The sequence below is a fragment of the Mchenga conophoros genome, linkage group LG16, assembly GCF_057382185.1.
Source record: "Mchenga conophoros isolate Kocher_MC1m ecotype Shallow Benthic linkage group LG16, M_conophoros_male_GT1.1, whole genome shotgun sequence".
Taxonomy (NCBI): domain Eukaryota; kingdom Metazoa; phylum Chordata; class Actinopteri; order Cichliformes; family Cichlidae; genus Mchenga; species Mchenga conophoros.
This window is the reverse complement of record NC_140541.1, coordinates 16,352,356-16,373,869: the sequence shown is the minus strand read 5'-3', so window position 1 is coordinate 16,373,869 and position 21,514 is coordinate 16,352,356. Positions and strand designations below refer to the sequence as shown.

The window sequence follows — 21,514 nt, the reverse complement described above, 5'->3', positions numbered from 1 at the left end:
AGAGGTGAGGCGGGGGTGGTTATAGCTCATAGGGCAATCCCAGTCAGAACTAAAAAGATGGGCATTAAGAAACACTGATGCTATGACCACATGCAGACGAGCACTCTTGGTCAAAACTATTTTAGCGTTTGAGCGTAGGGACATTTGGAACTCCTGAAAAAGGGCCAAGCCAAATAAATGTTACAGCAGACCCTCTGCACGTGCATGGTGCTCTATCCAGCTGACACAACATGGGGTCAAAGATGAAAAGAGAACGGGGTTCAACATGGATCAGGTCCACATGGCCTTCAAATGGGGCAACAAAACAGCACAGGCATCTGACAGTCCTAACCTGGACACATCTGATGAAATCAATGCACATTTTAACACTAGCAAAGAAAACATTGTATTGCTTTACATTTTCCTTTCCCCTCTCTCTTTTATGTTTATTATATAAATAACAGAACAGAAGCTTTATTAACAGATCGTGGTCTTTATTTCCAAATGTTTCAAAGCCAGAATTAGTGTGAGCTCAAATAATATCAAGTGAAACAATTTGTTCTTCAGTAGGCAGGAGTCAAAGTGGGTTCCCTCAGGGTGTGCTGCGTTTAAGTTGGTCCAGTTTGCGTCGCAGCATGTTGTAGTTGTCTCTGGTCCCAGGAGCCTCAGGGTCCAACTTTAGAGAAAGCTCGTAGTGTTTCTTTGCCAGCTCCAGCTTCCCCCAGCGATGATACAACACAGCTGAGGGGGAAAAAAAGAGAACGAAAGCTGCTTTAAGCTGAGAAGCTGCACTGATTCTAATTCTATTCATTTAGCTCATTCGGTACAGCTAGACTGCACAATAACACTTTTACTAGCAAGCATAAATATATATATATATTTGTTGCTTCTGAGTGCTTGGAAGCTCTTAGCAACACTGTAAAATATGTGACACAACCAAAATCGCCTTACCTAAATTTCCATGGCAACTAGCAGCATTTGGGTTGATCCGGAGGGCGTGAAGAAAGAAGCCCTCTGACTCCTGAGATAAAACAAAGGGGGGAAAAAAAGCGCATCCTGAATTGTCTTTACTAGTCCCAGTCATATTTCAGAGCAGACAGAGTACTGTAAGGGATAAAATCCTTATAATGCCTACTATGCGTACTAATGTTTACCGACCTCATATTTTTGTAATTTCCCCAGGACATTAGCCAATGAAAACATGATGGTGTGGTCGTTTGGGAGGACTCTCAGAGCCTCTCGGCCGATCAGCTCTGCTTGACCCAAGTTACCTTACAGACAGAACGAAAAATTACTAAAAATGTCAGAAAATAAAATTCAAATATACACACAGCAAATCTATACTATGTATTTGTTAGTGTAATCTACACAGCAAGGCAGCTAACATTTATGCGACAAAGCCTATTGAAATCATGGGGATTATATTAAAAATGCTGCCCAACATGAAAGCGTTTCAGACTGTTGAAAACACAAATTCAAAGATGCGGCTAAAACACAGAGAGTCTGAGCGTGTGCTTTATTTGTCAGCAGTATCTAGAGCAGAGTTTTTCTCTCTCCACACATGGAGGATTGGTTTAGTCTCCTAATTAAGGATGAACACAAGGCCCACTGGGTTATTGATCTCTGTCAAAGATCCGTCTGATGTCTGGCCAGAAATGGAGAGAGACAGACAGACAGAGAAACGGAGGGCAAAACAATGGCAGTCATGTCCTGAGTCATGGCCCATGCCCTTCAGACAGCTCGCCAACACATGACTACATGCGCAACTGTGCCTAAATTTACACTGATCCCGTCTTTTGTTTGTGTAATGATCAAAACAAAGAAGGAGGGGCCAAGACCAAAGTGAAAACAATATTCCCAGTTCCTCACTTTTTCAAAATGACACCTATTGTTCTTCTTTTCTCTTCCTCTCTTTTTTGTGTGTTTGGAGTGGAGCTGGGGAGATGGGTAGAATTATTTCTGTCAGATTTGGGGAACAAATGCGGTGGGGGAACCTCTGAGGGGGCGCTGTTCTGGCTGTGCTTGCCCACGTTTGATCAGGAACATACTGGGCCCTGATTGGACAGTTCCAGTACCCTCCTGGGAGACTCCGCCCCCACGGGAGCAGCTTCTGACAAAACGGCTCGAGCGTTTGGAAATCAGAGCATTCTCCACACGGCAGGGAAGACTGCCTTCAAAACTCAGAACACAAAGCTTTAATACATAAATTTCAAGCATTGCTGATTCCTGCTCTTCCGGTCTAATCTTGTTGGCCATTTAGATTTACTGCCTTCCCAAAAATAACAACACTTTGTTTCTTGGCTCTGAATCCTGTAACAAAGTGCACCCACAAGAGAGGCTTTTTTTCCTTTTTTTTCTTTTTTTCTAAGTAAAGTGACTCATTTTCATGTAAATTCACAAAAGGCTGAATGTTATCAGTTACTGGTTTTGAACAACAAACACAATAAAACGCATCACATAAAACAATAAAATAGATGTAGTCTAGTGTCTGTTGTATTAAAAGCATGTCTGTTTGTGAGCTCGTGCACTTTTCCACTACCGGTGTTGTCCAGCAGAATGACCATGTTGTTCCACGCCAGGCTGTGGTCAGGTTTTAGCACAGTTGCATTCCTCCAGGCGTTTAGGGCATCCAGGTGTCTGTTCTGGTCGGCATACTGAAATATGAGGTACAGTGTTAGAAAACTCTTTTTGAATTCAATGACAATTTCTATTTTTTTTTTTTTATTTAGTTTAAATTGTGGATTGAAGCTGTAGAAGAGAAACATATAACATGTATCACATAAAAACAACACTACACATGACCTTGTGTAGTGTGTCATCTGGGACGCCTCACAACGTGTTAGAGTTATTTGGGGCTTTTGTCAGGGGCGTCCTCCCTGAGGCTGACCAATATAAACATGGCAAAAGAAGAACAGCTAAGTGAATCTGGCGAAGAACAGTCAGCGTACAGAGTTAAAAACGCCACTTTTTAGCTAGTACTGCTTCATGTAGAGGTGTAGTTTGTCTTATCCTTGTTTTGTTTTGCTAACAGCTTAATCTTACACAGTGAACATGGTAAACGGGCAAAAGCAGATTGCGTGGTTTGAGCCCGGGACCTCACCAAGCGTCCCAGGTTATAGTAGCAGTCTGGGTATTTTCTCCGGAAGCGGATGGCGTTCCAGTAACTCTTCTCTGCCTCCTCAAACTTCTGCAGGCTGTTCTGAACTATTCCCAGATTCATCCAAGCTGCAGCGAAGTCAGGCCTGCACGGTTTTAAAAAGAACACAAAGCCATGAACAGGGAGTCTAAATCTGTTAAAAGAGCTCGTTGGTTTAAACTTTGATGTTAAACAACATTACTGAATGGAAACAGCTTTAGACAACAGCTGCTCTGCTTCCACAAGTTCATTTTTCTCCTTCAGGATATTCCCCAGGTTGTTCATTGCATGGACGTATGTAGGGTGTAGCCTGAAAGCCATAAATAACATGCAACAAACAAGTCAATGACTGTTTCTTTGTCAGAAATGTAGTAGGTCGTAACTGCTTGTAAGGACACATACCTGACTGCTTCTCTGTAATATGTAATAGCTGGAGTGGTGTTCCCTCTGTCAGCCAGGTTCTTACCCACATTATAATGCACCTGAGGGAACAATCATTAGCACTTAAAGCATCAGGACGTGTCTATGACTAGAATTCATTTTCAAATGTGCACTAAAATAATTTACTGGCACAAACTGAAGCGAGGCGGGAAAGCGCAAATCACTGATTTTTTATGTATTTTTCTTTACCTTGGCGTTGAGCGGACAGACAGAAAGGGCGCTGGTGAAGAGGCTTTGTTCTGAACGCCACTGGTGACTGCGGAGAGCACAGCGCACTACATACACACACAACAGTGCAAGCACCATGACGCACAGCAACTTCTGCAAAAAGAGAAGAGGAACCATTTAACAGCCAAGTGCTATAAAGCATTACAATATTAAGCTTCAAGTCAAATGATGTGTGACACTGAATTAATAACCTGCAAAATGTATTTCTGCAGCACATGGACACCACCTGCTGTCATCGTCCCTTTATAGGGAAGTCATTAGACATTTCTCATATCTGTACCTTCCCTGCATCATGAGTTACTGAATTATCAAAGCTGGTTTTGAAAACAGATTTTGAGTTTAAAATCAAGACAGTTTAAACCGACAACTTTGGAAAATAAACCTTTACTAGAAACTGCTTCAGTGTTTGGTGTCCTTTGCTTTATTGTGATCTTTTTGGCATCATTTAGGCGTACCCTGTATTTGGACCAACGGCAGCAGCAGTGTCCTAAAGAGTATGCCAGCAGTAGGCAGTAGCCGGCTGAAGACAGATAGAGAACTCTCTCAGCAATGACAAAGCCCACCCTGAAAAAAATGTTGCTCGCAGGCAGAAAAGGGACCACCAGTAGCACCAGACCCAGGGTCAAAGTCCTAGTGAGGAAAACAGAGCACACACATAGCATCTAAAAACATGTGGTCTGAGATTTAAGCTTAAGAATCTGAATACTGGACCCAAAAAAATTGTCAAGTCTGTGCTAAACCAAGCAAAAAGTATGTGTTGTGCACTGGTGACACTGCGGTGAATATGCTTTTATAGTCACAATCAACTATACGTCTTTAGAAGTCAACATGTACTTTATTTCATCTTTCATTCCAGCAAATCTGAGATGGCTTTCCTCACTCACCTCCTCCTCTGGCTGTCCTGTGAGCATAAGGCTTGGCTTATCAAGCCTACCAGGATGCACCAGAGCAGCAGCAGCCAGACTATCCTCCAATCAGTGGCTGACTTAATGAGAGGCACACAACCCATGGACCAATCAAAACACAGCCACCAGGGACACAGCAGCAGCCAGGCATTAAGGGAGTAGTAGTAATTATAGTTCACTATCTGCCAATCAAAACGGAACAGAAAAGGAAGAGAGCAGCAACAAAACCAGCGGAGAAAAAGGGGAAAAGCATTTAAAATTCTGAAGTAAACAGTGTTTAAAAACCATGCAAATTACTCAGGACAAACATGATATTAGACGGTGAATTAAACTGAAATGATGAAAAAAACGGAATATATGCTTCAATAAAGTCAATTCATAATTACATAGATCAATCAGAATCATTTAAAGATAAAATTGTCTGTAATTATAATGCATGAATAAATATTGTGAAATAAACTCTACAAACTAATCTTTCTTACCCTGAGGATGATATTTTCTGCAAAAGAAGCCGGGTTGTCTACTTCAGTGAACGCTGGCGGTCCTGTTCCCATGATCCTCCAGCGTGCGTAAAGCATCAGGAGGCCTCCAAGACCCATTAGACCCAGTCGCGTAAGCAATCCCATTCGCACCAACTCACTTACCTGTCACAAGAGTATTACCACTTGTCACTTACAATTAAAAATATAAAGCTTGTTAGTTACTTTCAGTCACCGTTTAATCGCTAATGTACTCAATTGCAAACTACTTTATACAGACAGTGTATGAAATGTGACATAAATCATACAAAGCAGTGCATAATTTATGACAGAAAAGCAGGGGAGGGTGTGCAAACCTAACTCACATCAAATGATTTCTTCCTAAGGAGTAGCCTCTGGCTGAGTTCATACACATTAACATTACAGATCAGGAGGACATCAAAGGCAGCATTCACACCCTGAAGGAAAATACATAGAGAAAGAAGGAGAAATGGCATTTAAATGTATATAGGTCAGCAACAAAACGAATTAGCTCATTTCATATATACATATATGTAAAAAAATGTGAGACTTCTTCTCCTTGTGTAAGCAAGAATTACAGTGGGATGGCAAGACAGGATGAAAACATCAGATCTAAAAATGACCTTACAGAAGGACTTCATACCAAGACAGTGATGCCTTGTTCTTTACAGAGCATTGCTGCAGCACACAGCAAGAGGCTGACCACAACCCACTGGAGAGAAAACCTGTCATCTCTGTCACTCCCTGAGAACACAAAGCCAAGACCACGCTGGTCAGAGACAGGAAAGGATTGAAATGTAGGTGTTCAGACAGATGCATCGAATGCTGGCAGATCGATAACGTTTTGATGCCAGTGACATATGGAAAGCGCTTTGTGCAGTATAGAATTACTGTGTGCCTAAAGAGTAATACTCGTGTCAGGTACCTACCTTTGTTAAAAGCCTTGCAGTAGGTGAGGAAAGACAGCTGGAAGAAGAGGGCGCATAAAAGGTCTGCTCGGCCCACTATGCCAGCGACCTTGATGAGAAACAGAGAAAAGCGAGAGAAAAAAAAGCTATGATACATGAGACAGGGAGGACTGATTAAACTACAAAAAATACTTGAAGAAACAACATTATCTGGTAAACCTGTTTAGAAATTATTCATTTTATTACACATGCACCATATATTAGTTTTGCATAATGCATCCAAGTACAAAAGGAAGCTTATTAAAAAGATGTCAGAAGAAACTCTCATTACCAGTGTAGCACGGTTGTGTGTGTGTGTTTCTATATGGTGTGTGTGTGTGTGTGTGTGTGTGTGTGTGTGTGTGTGTGTGTGTGTGTATAAAGTATGGCTGGCATCCTGTGGTTGCCTGCTTTGATACATACAGCAGGCCCAAGCAGACAGTGTGCCTCCCTCCCACCCCCCAGGTCTTACCCAGTCCTTGCCCTGCATGATTAAAGGGAAATGGACAGGGAATTGCTTCTTTCCAGCCATGCTTTACAGCAGAAAAACACATATGAGGGCAGGTCAATAAGCATCCCAACGTGGCTAATAGTCAGGTCGTACTATCGCACGCACCTTGGCCCACGCTCCCAGCTGAGATGGGGCATTTGTTCTTGGCACGGAAGCACTGGAGGCTCTGGATTGGCTTGTCTTGACGCCGTGTTGAAACCATGTTTTTAGGAAAGGTTTATTTGTAGCTCAAAATCAAAACTACCTCATTGAGGTGCACAGGTCCCTAACAGTAACAGCCCAACCAAGTTCAAATAAAAACCTGGAGCTGACTTAACAGCTCATTCGCCAGCATGCAGAAAGAAAGAAAATATTGTAAATATATAAAAAGAAATACCTAAACACACCATGGCCAAACACTACTAGCTAAATGTCATCTGTTAGCTGTAGAAATAAATGTAAAATACTGGTGAAAGAGCAGTAAAAAGTCATTCAGGATAGGAACAGAATCAAGGATTCACTAGTGTATCATCTCCTAACCACATAGCCTAAAAATGTCCTACCTTAAACCATCACACGTTTCTGTATTATACCTCCTTGCAGCTGTTTCTTAGATTTATAGCGTAAAGATATTTATGAATGGTATTTTACTACTCTCTTGTAAAATCTCAAGTCTTTGTTTTTCTAATCACTGTTGCATACAGTGGGGCAAAAAAGTATTTAGTCAGCCACCGATTGTGCAAGTTCCCCCACTTAAAATGATGACAGAGGTCAGTAATTTGCACCAGAGGTACACTTCAACTGTGAGAGACAGAATGTGAAAAAAAAATCCATGAATCCACATGGTAGGATTTGTAAAGAATTTATTCGTAAATCAGGGTGGAAAATAAGTATTTGGTCACCTCAAACAAGGAAAATCTCTGGCTCTCACAGACCTGTAACGTCGTCTGTAAAAAGCTTTTCTGTCCCCCACTCGTTACCTGTATGAATGGCACCTGTTTGAACTCATCATCTGTATAAAAGACACCTGTCCACAGCCTCAAACAGTCAGACTCCAAACTCCGCCATGGCCAAGACCAAAGAGCTTTCGAAGGACACCAGGAAAAGTATTGTAGACCTGCACCAGACTGGGAAGAGTGAATCTACAATAGGCAAGCAGCTTGGTGTGAAAAAATCAACTGTGGGAGCAATCATCAGAAAATGGAAGACATACAAGACCACTGATAATCTCCCTCGATCTGGGGCTCCACGCAAGATCTCATCCCGTGGGGTCAAAATGATCATGAGAACGGTGAGCAAAGATCCCAGAACCACACGGGGGGACCTGGTGAATGACCTGCAGAGAGCTGGGACCAAAGTAACAAAGGTCACCATCAGTAACACACTACAACGGCAGGGAATCAAATCCCGCAGTGCCAGACGTGTTCCGCTGCTGAAGCCAGTGCATGTCCAGGCCCGTCTGAAGTTTGCCAGAGAGCACATGGATGATACAGCAGAGGATTGGGAGAATGTCATGTGGTCAGATGAAACCAAAGTAGAACTTTTTGGTATAAACTCAACTCGTCGTGTTTGGAGGAAGAAGAATACTGAGTTGCATCCCAAGAACACCATACCTACTGTGAAGCATGGGGGTGGAAACATCATGCTATGGGGCTGTTTTTCTGCCAAGGGGACAGGACGACTGATCCGTGTTAAGGACAGAATCAATGGGGCCATGTATCGTGAGATTTTGAGCCAAAACCTCCTTCCATCAGTGAGAACTTTGAAGATGAAACGAGGCTGGGTCTTCCAACATGACAATGATCCAAAACACACCGCCCGGGCAACAAAGGAGTGGCTCCGTAAGAAGCATTTGAAAGTCCTGGAGTGGCCTAGCCAGTCTCCAGACCTCAACCCCATAGAAAATCTGTGGCGGGAGTTGAAAGTCCGTGTTGCTCGGCGACAGCCCCAAAACATCACTGCTCTCGAGAAGATCTGCATGGAGGAATGGGCCAAAATACCAGCTACTGTGTGTGCAAACCTGGTAAAGACCTATAGTAAACGTTTGACCTCTGTTATTGCCAACAAAGGTTATGTTACAAAGTATTGAGTTGTATTTTTGTTGTTGACCAAATACTTATTTTCCACCCTGATTTACGAATAAATTCTCTACAAATCCTACCATGTGGATTCATGGATTTTTTTTCCACATTCTGTCTCTCACAGTTGAAGTGTACCTCTGGTGCAAATTACTGACCTCTGTCATCATTTTAGGTGGGGGAACTTGCACAATCGGTGGCTGACTAAATACTTTTTTGCCCCACTGTATATAACCTTTTTATTTCACTAAATAAGGTGCTCATCATGGCTGTGTACCACTTTAATTATGTTTATTTAGACTCTAGTTTTTTTTTTCATCACCTTGCTGTTGTAACACATGAATTCCAGTTGTGAAATCAATAAAGTACCTATCTATATATCTATAATTGTTTTTCTTTAAGCTTTACTGTTTGCGTTTTAATGCAAAACTGTATTTTCAGTTTTGAGACTACTAATAAGTCCAAACTACACAATAATCATACATATGAATCTTTACACACTCATGTGTATGATGATTTTAATGCATACTGAACTATTTGATTGTCTCTTTACTTATAATATTATGCATATAAATAAACACTTCAACTCTACTTACACTTTCTGTGTGAACTGGGTGTGCGGCAAAGAAGATGGCAGCAAGCAAAGAGGTCTTCGGAGCGTGGTTCAGTATCCTGCCCTTCTCATCGTAGGCCAGTCCACCAATAAGTACTGCAAACACGTCAATCATAAGGGCGGATATGACAGCATGGAGGATGATGTTGAGCACATGGAAGCCAACGGGGTGAAGGCCTCCCGCTACGAGGTAGTTCAGCCTGCAACAGCGAGACAAGAGAAAAACTAGAGCTGAATGTACAGCAGGTGTAGGAAAGTATATGTGTGAGTATGGTGAAGCTATTATAAAGCATAATGTGACACGATGAAGCCAATGGGACATGGTGAGGGTCATCAATAACCACCATCAACTGCACAGTTATATGCAGAGAATAGAGGAAAGGCACCTTCCCACTGTAGAAACACAACAGAACTCCTAAATGGCACAAACGTTTACAGCAATGGCCCCTAATCATCCTTTCCGTTTCCACTGCAGGTTAACTAGCCTCACAAGGTGATGTAATCAATTTGTAACAGCTTCAAACTGCAAGTGATGAATATATTAACATCAGACTGATATAGCAGTGGTGATGCCGTCTCTGGTGTTTCCCTGTGGATAATTTTAAGCAGCTGTTGGTAACGTTTGACTGGAGAAGACTGTTACTCGAGTCTGTCGTTATCCACCAGACTCCAGTGGTTGTGTTTGCTGTCGAGTTCTTCCCTGCAGTTTTTAGGGGATCAAGTACCTTTCCTCTACCCTGAAAACATCTTTGAAAGAGAAACTATAGAGAGATTTCCTGCTGTCAGAACATGCACACAGGTGCTGATTGACCTAAAATATTGTGCAAGTTCCTGCAGGAAGAAGTAACCTACAGAAACAGTATGATGTTATGCTTTTTCAGTCAAGTCCTTACTGTGGTTAAACTACTGACAGGAACCGTGTAGAGGTTTTGGCAATTAACAGAGGAGTAAGTATTCGAAGAATGATGCTCTAATGTGTGTGGCTGAAATTACAAGCACATATTTTTTAAATTCTGACTGAACTCTTTTGGATTGAAGGTTTCAGGTCAACTGTGCACATGCGATGTGGTCTAATGATTAGATTGATAGAACAGATTATTGAATCAATGCAAAATGCAAAAATGATGAATGTGCTATGCTTTTATCTTTCTCAACAGCTGTGTTAACATTTAGTCACATGTCTATTCAAATCCTTTAATATACACTCACTGGCCACTTTATTAGTTACTGTTCAGCTGCTGATTAATGCAATTTCTAATAAAACAAATCACACGGCAGAAACTAGATGCAATACCACACACCAGGTGCCACTCCCGTCAGCTCCACCTGTCTTGTGATGGCTGCTTCCAGCAAACCGGTTTCTTCAACATGACAGTGAGGTAACTGTATTCAAAAGGCCTCCACAGTCAGATCACTTGGTCCAAGGTGGGAAGGGAAATTCACATCATGGATAAGCAGCTGACAAATCTGCAGCAACTGTGTGATGCAATCATGTCAATATGGACCAGAATCTCTGAGGAATTTTACCAGCAACTTGTTGAATCTGTGCCATGAAGAATATAGGCAGTTCTAAAGGAAAAAGGGGATCCAGAATAGTGCTAACAAGGTAGTAAAGTGGCCAGTGAGTGCATATAGGTATTTCAAGTCCAGTAGTGCCTGTTATTGTGTAGTGCTTTTTTAATCATTTTAGAAGTCCAAAAAGTTGTATTAAAAAAAATCTCAACAGAGAACAAGTTTGGCTTTTTGTAAAGAAGACAAGTGCACATCTGCACACATTTACAATGTACAAAGGGAGCATGTACAGATGTTTTGAGACACACCTCCGCAACCAAAACAAAAATCAGTGTGGACCTGTTTATTCTGAGTCGTGGATTAAACTGATTTGAATCTGATTACTAGTTTAGCTGTGAATGTATAAAGTGTGTATAAACTCAGACACTAAGTAGGACTCCTTACCTGAATGTAAGGACAGTGAGAGGTCGGTAGGATTTGTGACTAGAGTTGCTACTCAGGTTGGTTCCCCAGAAGTCATTGCTCCAGATGTTGTTCAGAGGTGTTGCTGGGCGCAAATCCTGCAACCACAAAAACAAAATGAGTGACGGTTATTGCCAGTGTAAGTGTGTAACTGGAGTCAAGCTGCTGATGAATGAAAAACTCACCTTGTTGTTAACAATTGCTTCAGAATCATCAAATACAAAGTCTCCATCATAACTGTTAATGAAGCACAGGAGTGCCACCAAGGCAACGGTGACCTTGGCCTGAACAGGAGCAAGCTTTGGCAAGGGTATGTGGTGGTCCCAGTATACTTCAGTCAATGCCATAGTGCACTGCTGGGTCTTTGGTCATTCAGTTTCATTATCCCTGAGGAGAAGAGATGGGTGCAGGAAGTCAATTCAAATCACAGGTTGTAAAAACTGATAACTGCGTAATAAACACAGTGCAAACGCTGCATACACACCTTGTCGTCTCAGTTCATTGTCTGAGAGGTCACGGTGTCTTGTGTTACCTCCATGTTAGCTTGTCTGCCAGAAAGCTAACGGGTAGTACACGTTGACTCACTCAGAGACATGAGAATCCCACCTGCATGCAAATGCGGCGATGTACAGGTACGATGATGACGCGGTCACTGGGGCATCACAGTATAACGTGGAAGGTTTCTTCGTGTGTCGCCAGCTAGCATGTCTGAGACATGCTAAAAGGTCTCTGCTGCTCCTAAACAAATGACAGGCGCGCAGTTGCAGTGGCGCTCGGACAGTAGTTTGACTATTATACTGATCAGCAAAGCCCTTGAATCGCACAGAACAGTCCTGCCGAGGTACGGACAGAGTACTCGAGGCTGTAAACAAATGTGCACGCTAGAGTAAACGACTTCCTCTTTAGCGTCAGAGTCACGTGTTCAGTGTCAGCCAATACTTGTTGCTAGATGAATGATACACGAGTGTGCAGGGTTGAGCAGAGGAGAGCGCTTTGATGCTGTAGCAGTACAAGGCTCTCTAAAGCCATAAAAACATTTCTTCCAATAATATCAACAGGTGGACAACAGTGAATGTAGGCCAAAGTTTGTTATCAAAAGGCTCTGTCCTCCTGGAATAACTTCCATTTTATTTTGAAGCTTTACGCTGATGGCTTTGGGTAACTTTGGAGATTATTTTTAAGACGATGCTCTATTTTATATTACCAACAGTTTATAAGTATGTAAATGAGCCTTAAAGAAAGGACAGAATAAAGTCCTATTCAATTCAAATCAATTCAGTTCATTCAATCACTGCAACAACTGCCTCTTAGCACTTCATATTGTAAGGTAAAGAACCTATAATAATAGAGAGAAACCCCCAATAATCAGATGACCTCTTTTTAAGTAAGCACCTGGTGACTGTGGGAAGGAAAAACTCCCTTTTAACAGGAAGAAAGTTCCAGTAGAACCAGGCAGCGAGGGGTAGCCATCTGCCATGATCAGTTGGAGTTGACCTTTCTGATTTCACTGTTGGCTTCTCTTTAGCTGATTACAGAGGTCATAATAGCCTTCCAGTTTTGTGCTGACAACTAAGTGCAAATCCATCCATCCACCTTCTTCCGCTCATCTAGTTCAGGGTCCTGGTTGTAGCCTCTTTGAGCTGTCATAGTGCTAAAGACAAAGGGTACACACTGTACAGGTCACCAATTTATCGAAGGGCTCTGTCCAGTTATACCAGAACATTTCAGTCCTTGCGTATCGTCTTTCTTGGCTTTGAATTTGTTTTTAATGGCTTTACTGTATTAGTACCAGTCCCTTTGCTTTCATACTTTTGAGGTGAAAATGGAGTTACAGTTGTGTTTGTGACTCTAAAGGAAGAGCACTTTACAGCTCAAGATCTCCTGAGGAGAGGTCCACAGTTGTACTTTTCTCCATTAATAGCATTCATTAGAACCGTTGTGAAAAGTTACTGATCATCAATTAGAATTTTTGGGTCTGTTTACATATGTTTGGATTCTGTGATACACTCAGGCACTTAAATGTTGATGCACTACGTAAGCTGTAACTTCTGTAAAAATGTTGATTCAACATAGAATATTCAATTTTCATTTAGCAATCTATCTTGCCAGAAAACTTCTTTTACTGTCCTACAGTTCAGACTGATTGTATTTTGGCCACAGGACTGGATCTTTGTTTCTAATTCGAACACTGCCTTGAGGAGAACAGACTGGCTCCACACAGCGAAGCATCTCACATTAATTGGATTATGATAAAAGTATCCATGATCAGCTCTTCCTATCGAGCTCAGGTGTCATGCTGCGATGACACGAACCCTTTTCCTGGTTCACACAAAGGGAGCTTTAGTTGGGATTCGCCTTTAAAAAGGAAGCACTGTCCTGGTAATTGGAGAGACCTGGTTTAATTTAAGTTTTATGTAAGACATTACCAATCACACATGTTATATTAGGAAAAGCATGTGAATAATCTAATTTTTGATGCTGGCTTCTTGTCGCAGTGTCATGTCTGAGAACAGAACAGCACCGTTTTAAATGGTATTAGCAATTCATGTTCTTTTCTTCTTTGACAAGTCAATTTTTTATTTTTTTTGCTGTGAAAAGGTCTGTTAAATTTGTCTTTTTCTTCAACTATGATTATTTTTTGTTGCTTTCTTTTTTTTGAATGTATCTGTGTTCCTCCTTTGACATTCTTACTCAGTTTAGCAACTCCCGCTGGTTCAGCCTTTGACACAACGTAATAATCCAGTCATTGATTGTCAATCCTTGTTTTTGCAGAGCAGCTGAAACATCAGATCAGAGACCAGTGCAAAACAGTCTTGCCAGCATTTCAGTTATGCGTGTTAAAAAAACATTCAAAAAAATTACAATCTGCCATGTTTCTGTAATTTAGTAACTCGTTTATCACCTTAAACTGTGGTTTTGTTAAAGCACTCGACTGCAAACCCATCCAGAGGTTTGTTACAGTATGACTGAAAAGGAAGGCAATTTGTTTTTTGGGTGATTTGGTCATGCAAATTATGAAGTGGCTTCAATAACAGGAAGAAGGGGTAATCATTCCTGCATGTGATGTGTTTTTCAATCAAAGCATTATGCATGTGTTTTGATTTCATTTTGAGATAAGTATTGTAAGGTGTAACAGAATATATTCAAGTATTTTTTTTATTTGCATTTAAAAGAATAGCATCATATGCACATCTCCCCTTATAATAGTGAAATTATTTTGTTGTGTGACATTATACCGTAGGTCATTGAAGGAAAGGCAAGGAAATTGTGATGCATTTAAATAGTGTCACTCTGATCTTTTGGTTGGTTGATTTTAATGTTTTTGGGTATAGAGAATGTATCCCCTCCCCCCCCCCCCCCCCCCCCGAATTAGCAAGTTCACATTGACCTCAGACATTATATATGGGTAACAATTTATTATATGTTCTACTATACACAATATAAAACACAGTATATTATATTTAAGTTTCACCTAGTGACAATTTTAAGAAATGTAGGAAAAGCACGAGTGTGCGGTCTTTTATTCACCTTTTATTTGGTTTTGTTTATTTTATAGGATAATAGGTATGCGTGTTGCAAACACTGGTTCGTCTGTGTTTTCGTGTGAAGATAAGTGTATGTAAGAATCAGAGGTGCTGCGTTTGTGGAGAGGGCTTTTGGCGAGCTTTGGGATTTTGTGCTCCATTTCACCTGTCATTGCTTAGGGAAGGCAGGCGATCTCCCTAATGGCTAGAGTCAGGGGCCCTGGGAGATGAGAGGGGAGAAAGATTGTCAAGGGCACATTCTTAGACCTTTAAACATGGGTCTCAAGGATAGTTAGAAAATCAGACACTTATTCAGCAAGAAAGTGTGCATAATTAAGGCTACGCTTCAGAACATAGCCCTTGGTACCGTCACAGGCAGTTTTATGGGTTGTACCAGTTGGATTAAACCTCAAGGTTTGAAGGTTACATTAAAACTGAAGGCGCAAATCACTGCTTTACATAACATGACCTTATCTATCTATCTATGTTCTTCGTCAACTAAAACATTTAAAATCACTTTAAAGTACTAGCATGAGTCTTTATTTACTCCCTTTTTTCTTTTAACATCTATTTTTAATGCTATAAACTTCAAAATGATTGTTTTACCATCTCATCAGGAACTTGGATACTTTGGCAGAAGCATTTAATACCCTCCAAATCCTCTAATTACCTCTACATGCAAAATGCATGAAGTATGGATTTCATCTCCTGGCTCTTCACCCATGTCAATCTGTTGGAATTCATGTTATTAGCATCGCTTTCAGAAACGGCAATGGTGGGGCGGAGGAGATAATGAGGGGGATGTCCCAGTACCACCAATGGATGATCTAGTGGCCCAAATGCAAGAAGACAGGGCTGCCAGTGGAGTCCCTGTCAGGGAGCGTCTACTGTTTTTGTGATCACGCAGAAGGGGACAGACATTGATTGTGTGCAGTCTGACACAGAATCACAGCAGAGAGGAAAGGTCAGGGTCAAATGGCGTGAAAGTAAATAAATTGACTAAGCAGCACGCAATGTCCTTAGATGAACAATGTAGCCTGCATGTGTTTTTCATCATTAACTATTAATGTTAGTTGGCGCTGTTTTCTTCTCTCTGATCACAGTGGGTGACATACAGTGATAGTCTCCAAAGTCTTGTTTATTAAGGAGATGTTTACTAATGACAGACACGGTTTAGATATGTAAGAAAAGCATGCGTTATTATGGTAAAAATAGATGCAATAGATGCAATGTATTTTTCTTGATGTAGAAAAATACATCTTGAGCCAGTATGTGTTTTTCCCCTGTAGACCTCAAACATCAAATATTTATTGGCTTCAGACAATAATAATTAATCATAATACATAGTTTTACTTTTGCTTATTTATTTGCTGTAACTCACCAAAGAATACGATGTTTTCAGTTGGTAGTAAGTACCCTAAAGTGTGTGAAAGTATGCTCAAGTTTGATCTATAAAAATCTGTTTTTATTTAGACTAATTTTTAGGTTGTGTAGTTCAGGCTCCCCTCACAGTAGGAATCTAAGGTTCTTGCTTGGTGCTTGCTTTTCCTTTAATTTGTCATCGGTCTGTAAATGAAAAACATGTCACACTGTAAAACGTGTGGCACAAAACCAAAATTCCACGTAGGGCGTGGACTGCATATCAGTCAACTCAACAGCTGAGGTAACAAAGTCCAGGCACTTAAGTAGAACTTTCAGTTATCTGTATGCAACACGTACCAGATACCTGGTCAGACATGTTCTATATCTGAGCAACAGTCTGATCCATCTGAATCAGAAAATTTAAAATATAATTTATCACACAAAATCAAATGGAAACAGCCCCGGCTACAGTATTAGCATAAAAGTTAAGAGCCAAAACAGACCAGTGCACCACTTGCATAAAGGACAAAACACACAATCAAAGGCCAGGGCCAGCTGTGCCAGAGGTCAGCTACACTCTCTAGTCCCACCACACTGTACGGGGTAGGCTGGCAATCCTCCCCAGTCTCAGCAAGCCAACTCTTCCTTCATCCTGTAGCACAAACAGTTGACTCCCATTATTCATGGGCGTTAGGGACCACAATGTGGTCTTCATTGTAAAACTCACAGGAGAACAAAAAGACCATCTACTTTAAAATATTTCTTAATATAAACCATCTTAAATCTTATAACATGCGCAGAGAAACTGTGACAGCAGTGTTTGCAGTGGGGCATATCAGTGGACTAGAGTGTAAGAGCAATCAAATACAATTAACCAAACCCAAACACGGTCATTGGCTCAGAACAATTGTGAAACAAACCCAAGGAGGACCAGGTTTTTTGCACTCTGGGGAGCCTATGGATGTCCGGGGCCCGGGTCTCCTCCGCGGCCGCTTCATGCTCTGGGGGGGAGGGCTATGGCTCCCCACACCTTCTAGCAGATTGTTACATGAAGAAACCTTTTGAACTTAAGCGCGCTCACGCACACAGGTGTACACCCGGGTGCTCACGTACAGAAACTATATCTTCCTTGGCTGCTACCTTAAAGCGTATTGTGCACTGTTGGTCCTGCGTGCTGCTCAATAACATTCAATATTTTGTATTTAATGTTACTTACACGTATCTAGGTTGTTCTCTCTATATTGTGTTGTTCTCTTGTTGTTTGTTTTCTCTTTTCTTCTTTTAACAGGTGATCCAACGGATTTTCGCAGTGTCTTCTTTTACTGTCCCCCCCTTCCCCTCTGTCTGTCCAATTTGTAATAACTTAAAATAAAAGAAAATAAATAAACAATGATAATATAGATTAATCAAGTGGAACAATTTCTCCACTTAAAAAAATAAATGTCATGGGCTCTTTCCTGGCCTTCAGACAACAATTCGGATTGCTAAAGTACCAAACAAGACAGGCCAAATAAAAAGAAAAAAGAAACAAACTCAGTCTCAAATGGAGATGATTTAGTGTGCAGGCAGTACCAGTTGACATGTTACATATACTTTGCTCCCTACAACTTAACACAATTAACTCAACTTTCTACTCATTACATTTTCAAAACAAGCTTCTTGTTTTACGTTTACAACATTTGAGAGAAGTTATTATTTTCTATCACTGTGCAGTCAAACTGATTTGAGCCTAATGACACACACAAGTGGTGCTTATCACACAGAAAGAGATGAAAGAGCAACAAAAATACATCATTTATGCATCATTTATAGCAAAATACTCGAGTGTTAAAGGGTTTTTTGGTGCAGATGTCTATAAGTCGTGGCTACAGTACTTAACCTAGCGCAGCAGAAGAGAAGCAAGGACAAAGAGACTCAAATGCCATGACATGTCATGAGGTTCAGTTAATTTGGCAGAGACACTTTTTACTTTCACAGAGTGCATTTCACAGCTTGTACCTTTTCCCTTTTACTTGAGTAGAAATGAAAAGTTGAGTTCAGTACTTCAGATACTTGTGTATTTTTTTTACACAAGTATCTGAACTTCTACTTAAGTGATGAATGAGTGTACTTTTGCCACCCCTGCTTAAAAACCACTACACACCCACTCTCCACTTAACCTGCAAAACACATCTACCCAGTATGGCCGTCCATTTAAAGGTTCGATGTATGACACTTTGAACATAATTATGGCAGTGAGCAGCTATTTGCTAGGCAACAGCAGTGTAGTAATGAAGTCACACTTTCTCTGTCTGTCATATTTTGAGCTAGTCTTTTCTATGTTTTGGTAGATGTGTGTTGACCTATGTTAATGACATTGAAAGTTAGGTTTTTTAAAAACATTTCTGCCCTGACAAAGACATTATTGTCAGAATTTGCCATAAAAGGCAAACCTATCAGGTGGAAATGAGTGTGTCAGTGATGATTCGAATACCACACCCTGTATGAGTATTGTTGCTGACCATGGGCATCCCTTTATAGTCACAATTTACCCATCTCGTAAAGGCTGCTTATATCATGATAACGTACCATGTCCCAAAGCAGAAGCCATCTCAAACTGGTTTCATCATGAAAATGTCACTAGTTTACTACAGTGGTATCCCCAGGCACCAGATCTGAATCCAATAGAACACCTTTGTGATATGGTGTGGAAAAGGATTCACAGCATCAATGTGCACCTGACAAGTTTGCAGAAATTACGTGATGCAATCATATCAACATGGAACAGAATAGGGCTTTTTCACAGCAGACTTTTTGACTTGTCGGAGCAAGAAAAGCACAGGTGAAATAAATTTCATTAACAATGGCTCAGTTTCTTTAAGTGCCCCAGTAAGCCATGACAGAGAGCCAGCACGCACAGCTGGAATTCTCATAAGCTGAATGCAGCCATCATTAAGACACCTGTGCTTTTCCTGCTATAACATGTCAAAATGTCTGCTGTGACAAAGGTCTGACTTAAAGGAGTGCTTCCAACGTCTCGTGGAATACATGCTTCAAAGATTTGAGACTGTTTTCTGAGCAAAGGAAGGCTCTGGCACATATTAGTTCCTATGGCTCCCACTGTGAACGTGCAATCCAGAAAGTCCTGAAGCTAATTTTAAATATTCTACAAGGATACAAACAGTTAAAGGGTAAAAAAGGAAAGAACCTTGAAAGAAACCCTGCCACAACTTGCAAAATGGTTGTGCTTACTCATTTGTGGTTACTTTTAAAATATATGCACCTTCCAGAAAAATTAATACAGGGAGTGCATAATTATTAGGCAAATGAGTATTTTATCCACATCATCCTCTTCATGCATGTTGTCTTACCCCAAGCTTTATAGGCTCGAAAGCCTACTACCAATTAAGCATATTAGGTGATGTGCATCTCTGTGATGAGAAGGGGTGTGGTCTAATGACATCAACACCCTATATCAGGTGTGCATAATGATTAGGCAACGTCCTTTCCTTTGGCAAAATGGGTCAAAAGAAGGACTTGACAGGCTCAGAAAAGTCACAAATAGTGAGATATCTTGCAGAGGGATGCAGCAGTCTCAAAATTGCAAAGCTTCTGAAGCGTGATCATCGAACAATCAAGCGTTTCATTCAAAATAGTCAACAGGGTCGCAAGAAGCGTGTGGAAAAACCAAGGCGCAAAATAACTGCCCATGAACTGAGAAAAGTCAAGCGTGCAGCTGCCAAGATGCCACTTGCCACCAGTTTGGCCATATTTCAGAGCTGCAACATCACTGGAGTGCCCAAAAGCACAAGGTGTGCAATACTCAGAGACATGGCCAAGGTAAGAAAGGCTGAAAGACGACCACCACTGAACAAGACACACAAGCTGAAACGTCAAGACTGGGCCAAGAAATATCTCAAGACTGATTTTTCTAAGGTTTTATGGACTGATGAAATGAGAGTGAGTCTTGATGGGCCCGTGGCTGGATTGGTAAAGGGCAGAGAGCTCCAGATATCCACCTATCTATCTCAGATGCCAGCAAGGTGGAGGTGGAGTACTGGTTTGGGCTGGTATCATCAAAGATGAGCTTGTGGGGCCTTTTCGGGTTGAGGATGGAGTCGAGCTCAACTCCCAGTCCTACTGCCAGTTTCTGGAAGACACCTTCTTCAAGCAGTGGTACAGGAAGAAGTCTGCATCCTTCAAGAAAAACATGATTTTCATGCAGGACAATGCTCCATCACACGCGTCCAAGTACTCCACAGCGTGGCTGGCAAGAAAGGGTATAAAAGAAGAAAAACTAATGACATGGCCACCTTGTTCACCTGATCTGAACCCCATTGAGAACCTGTGGTCCATCATCAAATGTGAGATTTACAAGGAGGGACAACAGTACACCTCTCTGAACAGTGTCTGGGAGGCTGTGGTTGCTGCTGCACACAATGTTGATGGTGAACAGATCAAAACACTGACAGAATCCATGGATGGCAGGCTTTTGAGTGTCCTTGCAAAGAAAGGTGGCTATATTGGTCACTGATTTGTTCTTGTTTTGTTTTTGAATGTCAGAAATGTATATTTGTGAATGTGGAAATGTTATATTGGTGTCACTGGTAAAAATAAATAATTGAAATGGGTATATATTTGTTTTTTGTTAAGTTGCCTAATAATTATGCATAGTAATAGTCACCTGCACACACAGATATCCCCCTAAAATAGCTAAAACTAAAAACAAACTAAAAACTACTTCCAGAAACATTCAGCTTTGATATTAATGAGTTTTTTGGGTTCATTGAGAACATGGTTGTTGTTCAATAATAAAATTATTTCTCAAAAATACAACTTGCCTAATAATTCTGCACTCCCTGTATTAACCACCAATGTGAGAAAAAAACAGCCATGCATAACACATACAAAGAATCTCTGCATATTGGCTTTACCCAAACATTGGGAGCAGGGCCAGCCAAGACAATGGTGACAAGTCACTAAAGAAATGACGGGAAAGCAGGAAATCAAGATGATCGAGCAGGTAAGTATCTCTGTTGCCTTTGCCACTAACATGGTTTTGCTGTGCCTACTGAAGAACCAACTTTCGGGCCTGAAAAATACCCCATATTATATCCTCTGTCTGACCCTTACTGTTTCTGGGAGTGATACTTGTAACATGAATGCAGAAGTCTCAAATACCAGTGAGTCCCCATAGACTTTAATTTTTAAATGCTTATGCTTAATGTCTGGTACAAATTACAGGTTTGGCCTTTATGAATAACTGGTATTACGAGTTAGCTGCTATCCTTCACATCTTCTCATTGAAGCAGTGTTAATTTCATTGACCAGTACATTTTTTTCATAGTTTACATTAAC

General features: G+C 41.0%; 1 protein-coding gene across 1 annotated transcript; it reads right to left on the bottom strand.

The window, feature by feature from the left end:
* Positions 1-437: 437 nt before the first annotated feature.
* Positions 438-12,206, bottom strand: tmtc4 (transmembrane O-mannosyltransferase targeting cadherins 4). Its single transcript, XM_085249781.1, has 18 exons — positions 11,776-12,206; positions 11,477-11,678; positions 11,274-11,389; positions 9,301-9,517; positions 6,119-6,206; positions 5,833-5,933; positions 5,534-5,626; positions 5,172-5,333; positions 4,669-4,871; positions 4,240-4,414; positions 3,746-3,877; positions 3,518-3,597; positions 3,318-3,425; positions 3,080-3,221; positions 2,519-2,633; positions 1,138-1,250; positions 931-1,000; positions 438-720 (listed from the first exon to the last, which is right to left on the bottom strand). The coding sequence occupies exons 2-18, from the start codon at positions 11,636-11,638 to the stop codon at positions 572-574; spliced, it is 2,226 nt and encodes a 741-aa protein (XP_085105907.1). The 5' UTR covers positions 11,639-11,678; positions 11,776-12,206; the 3' UTR covers positions 438-571.
* Between the last annotated feature and the right edge of the window lie 9,308 nt (positions 12,207-21,514).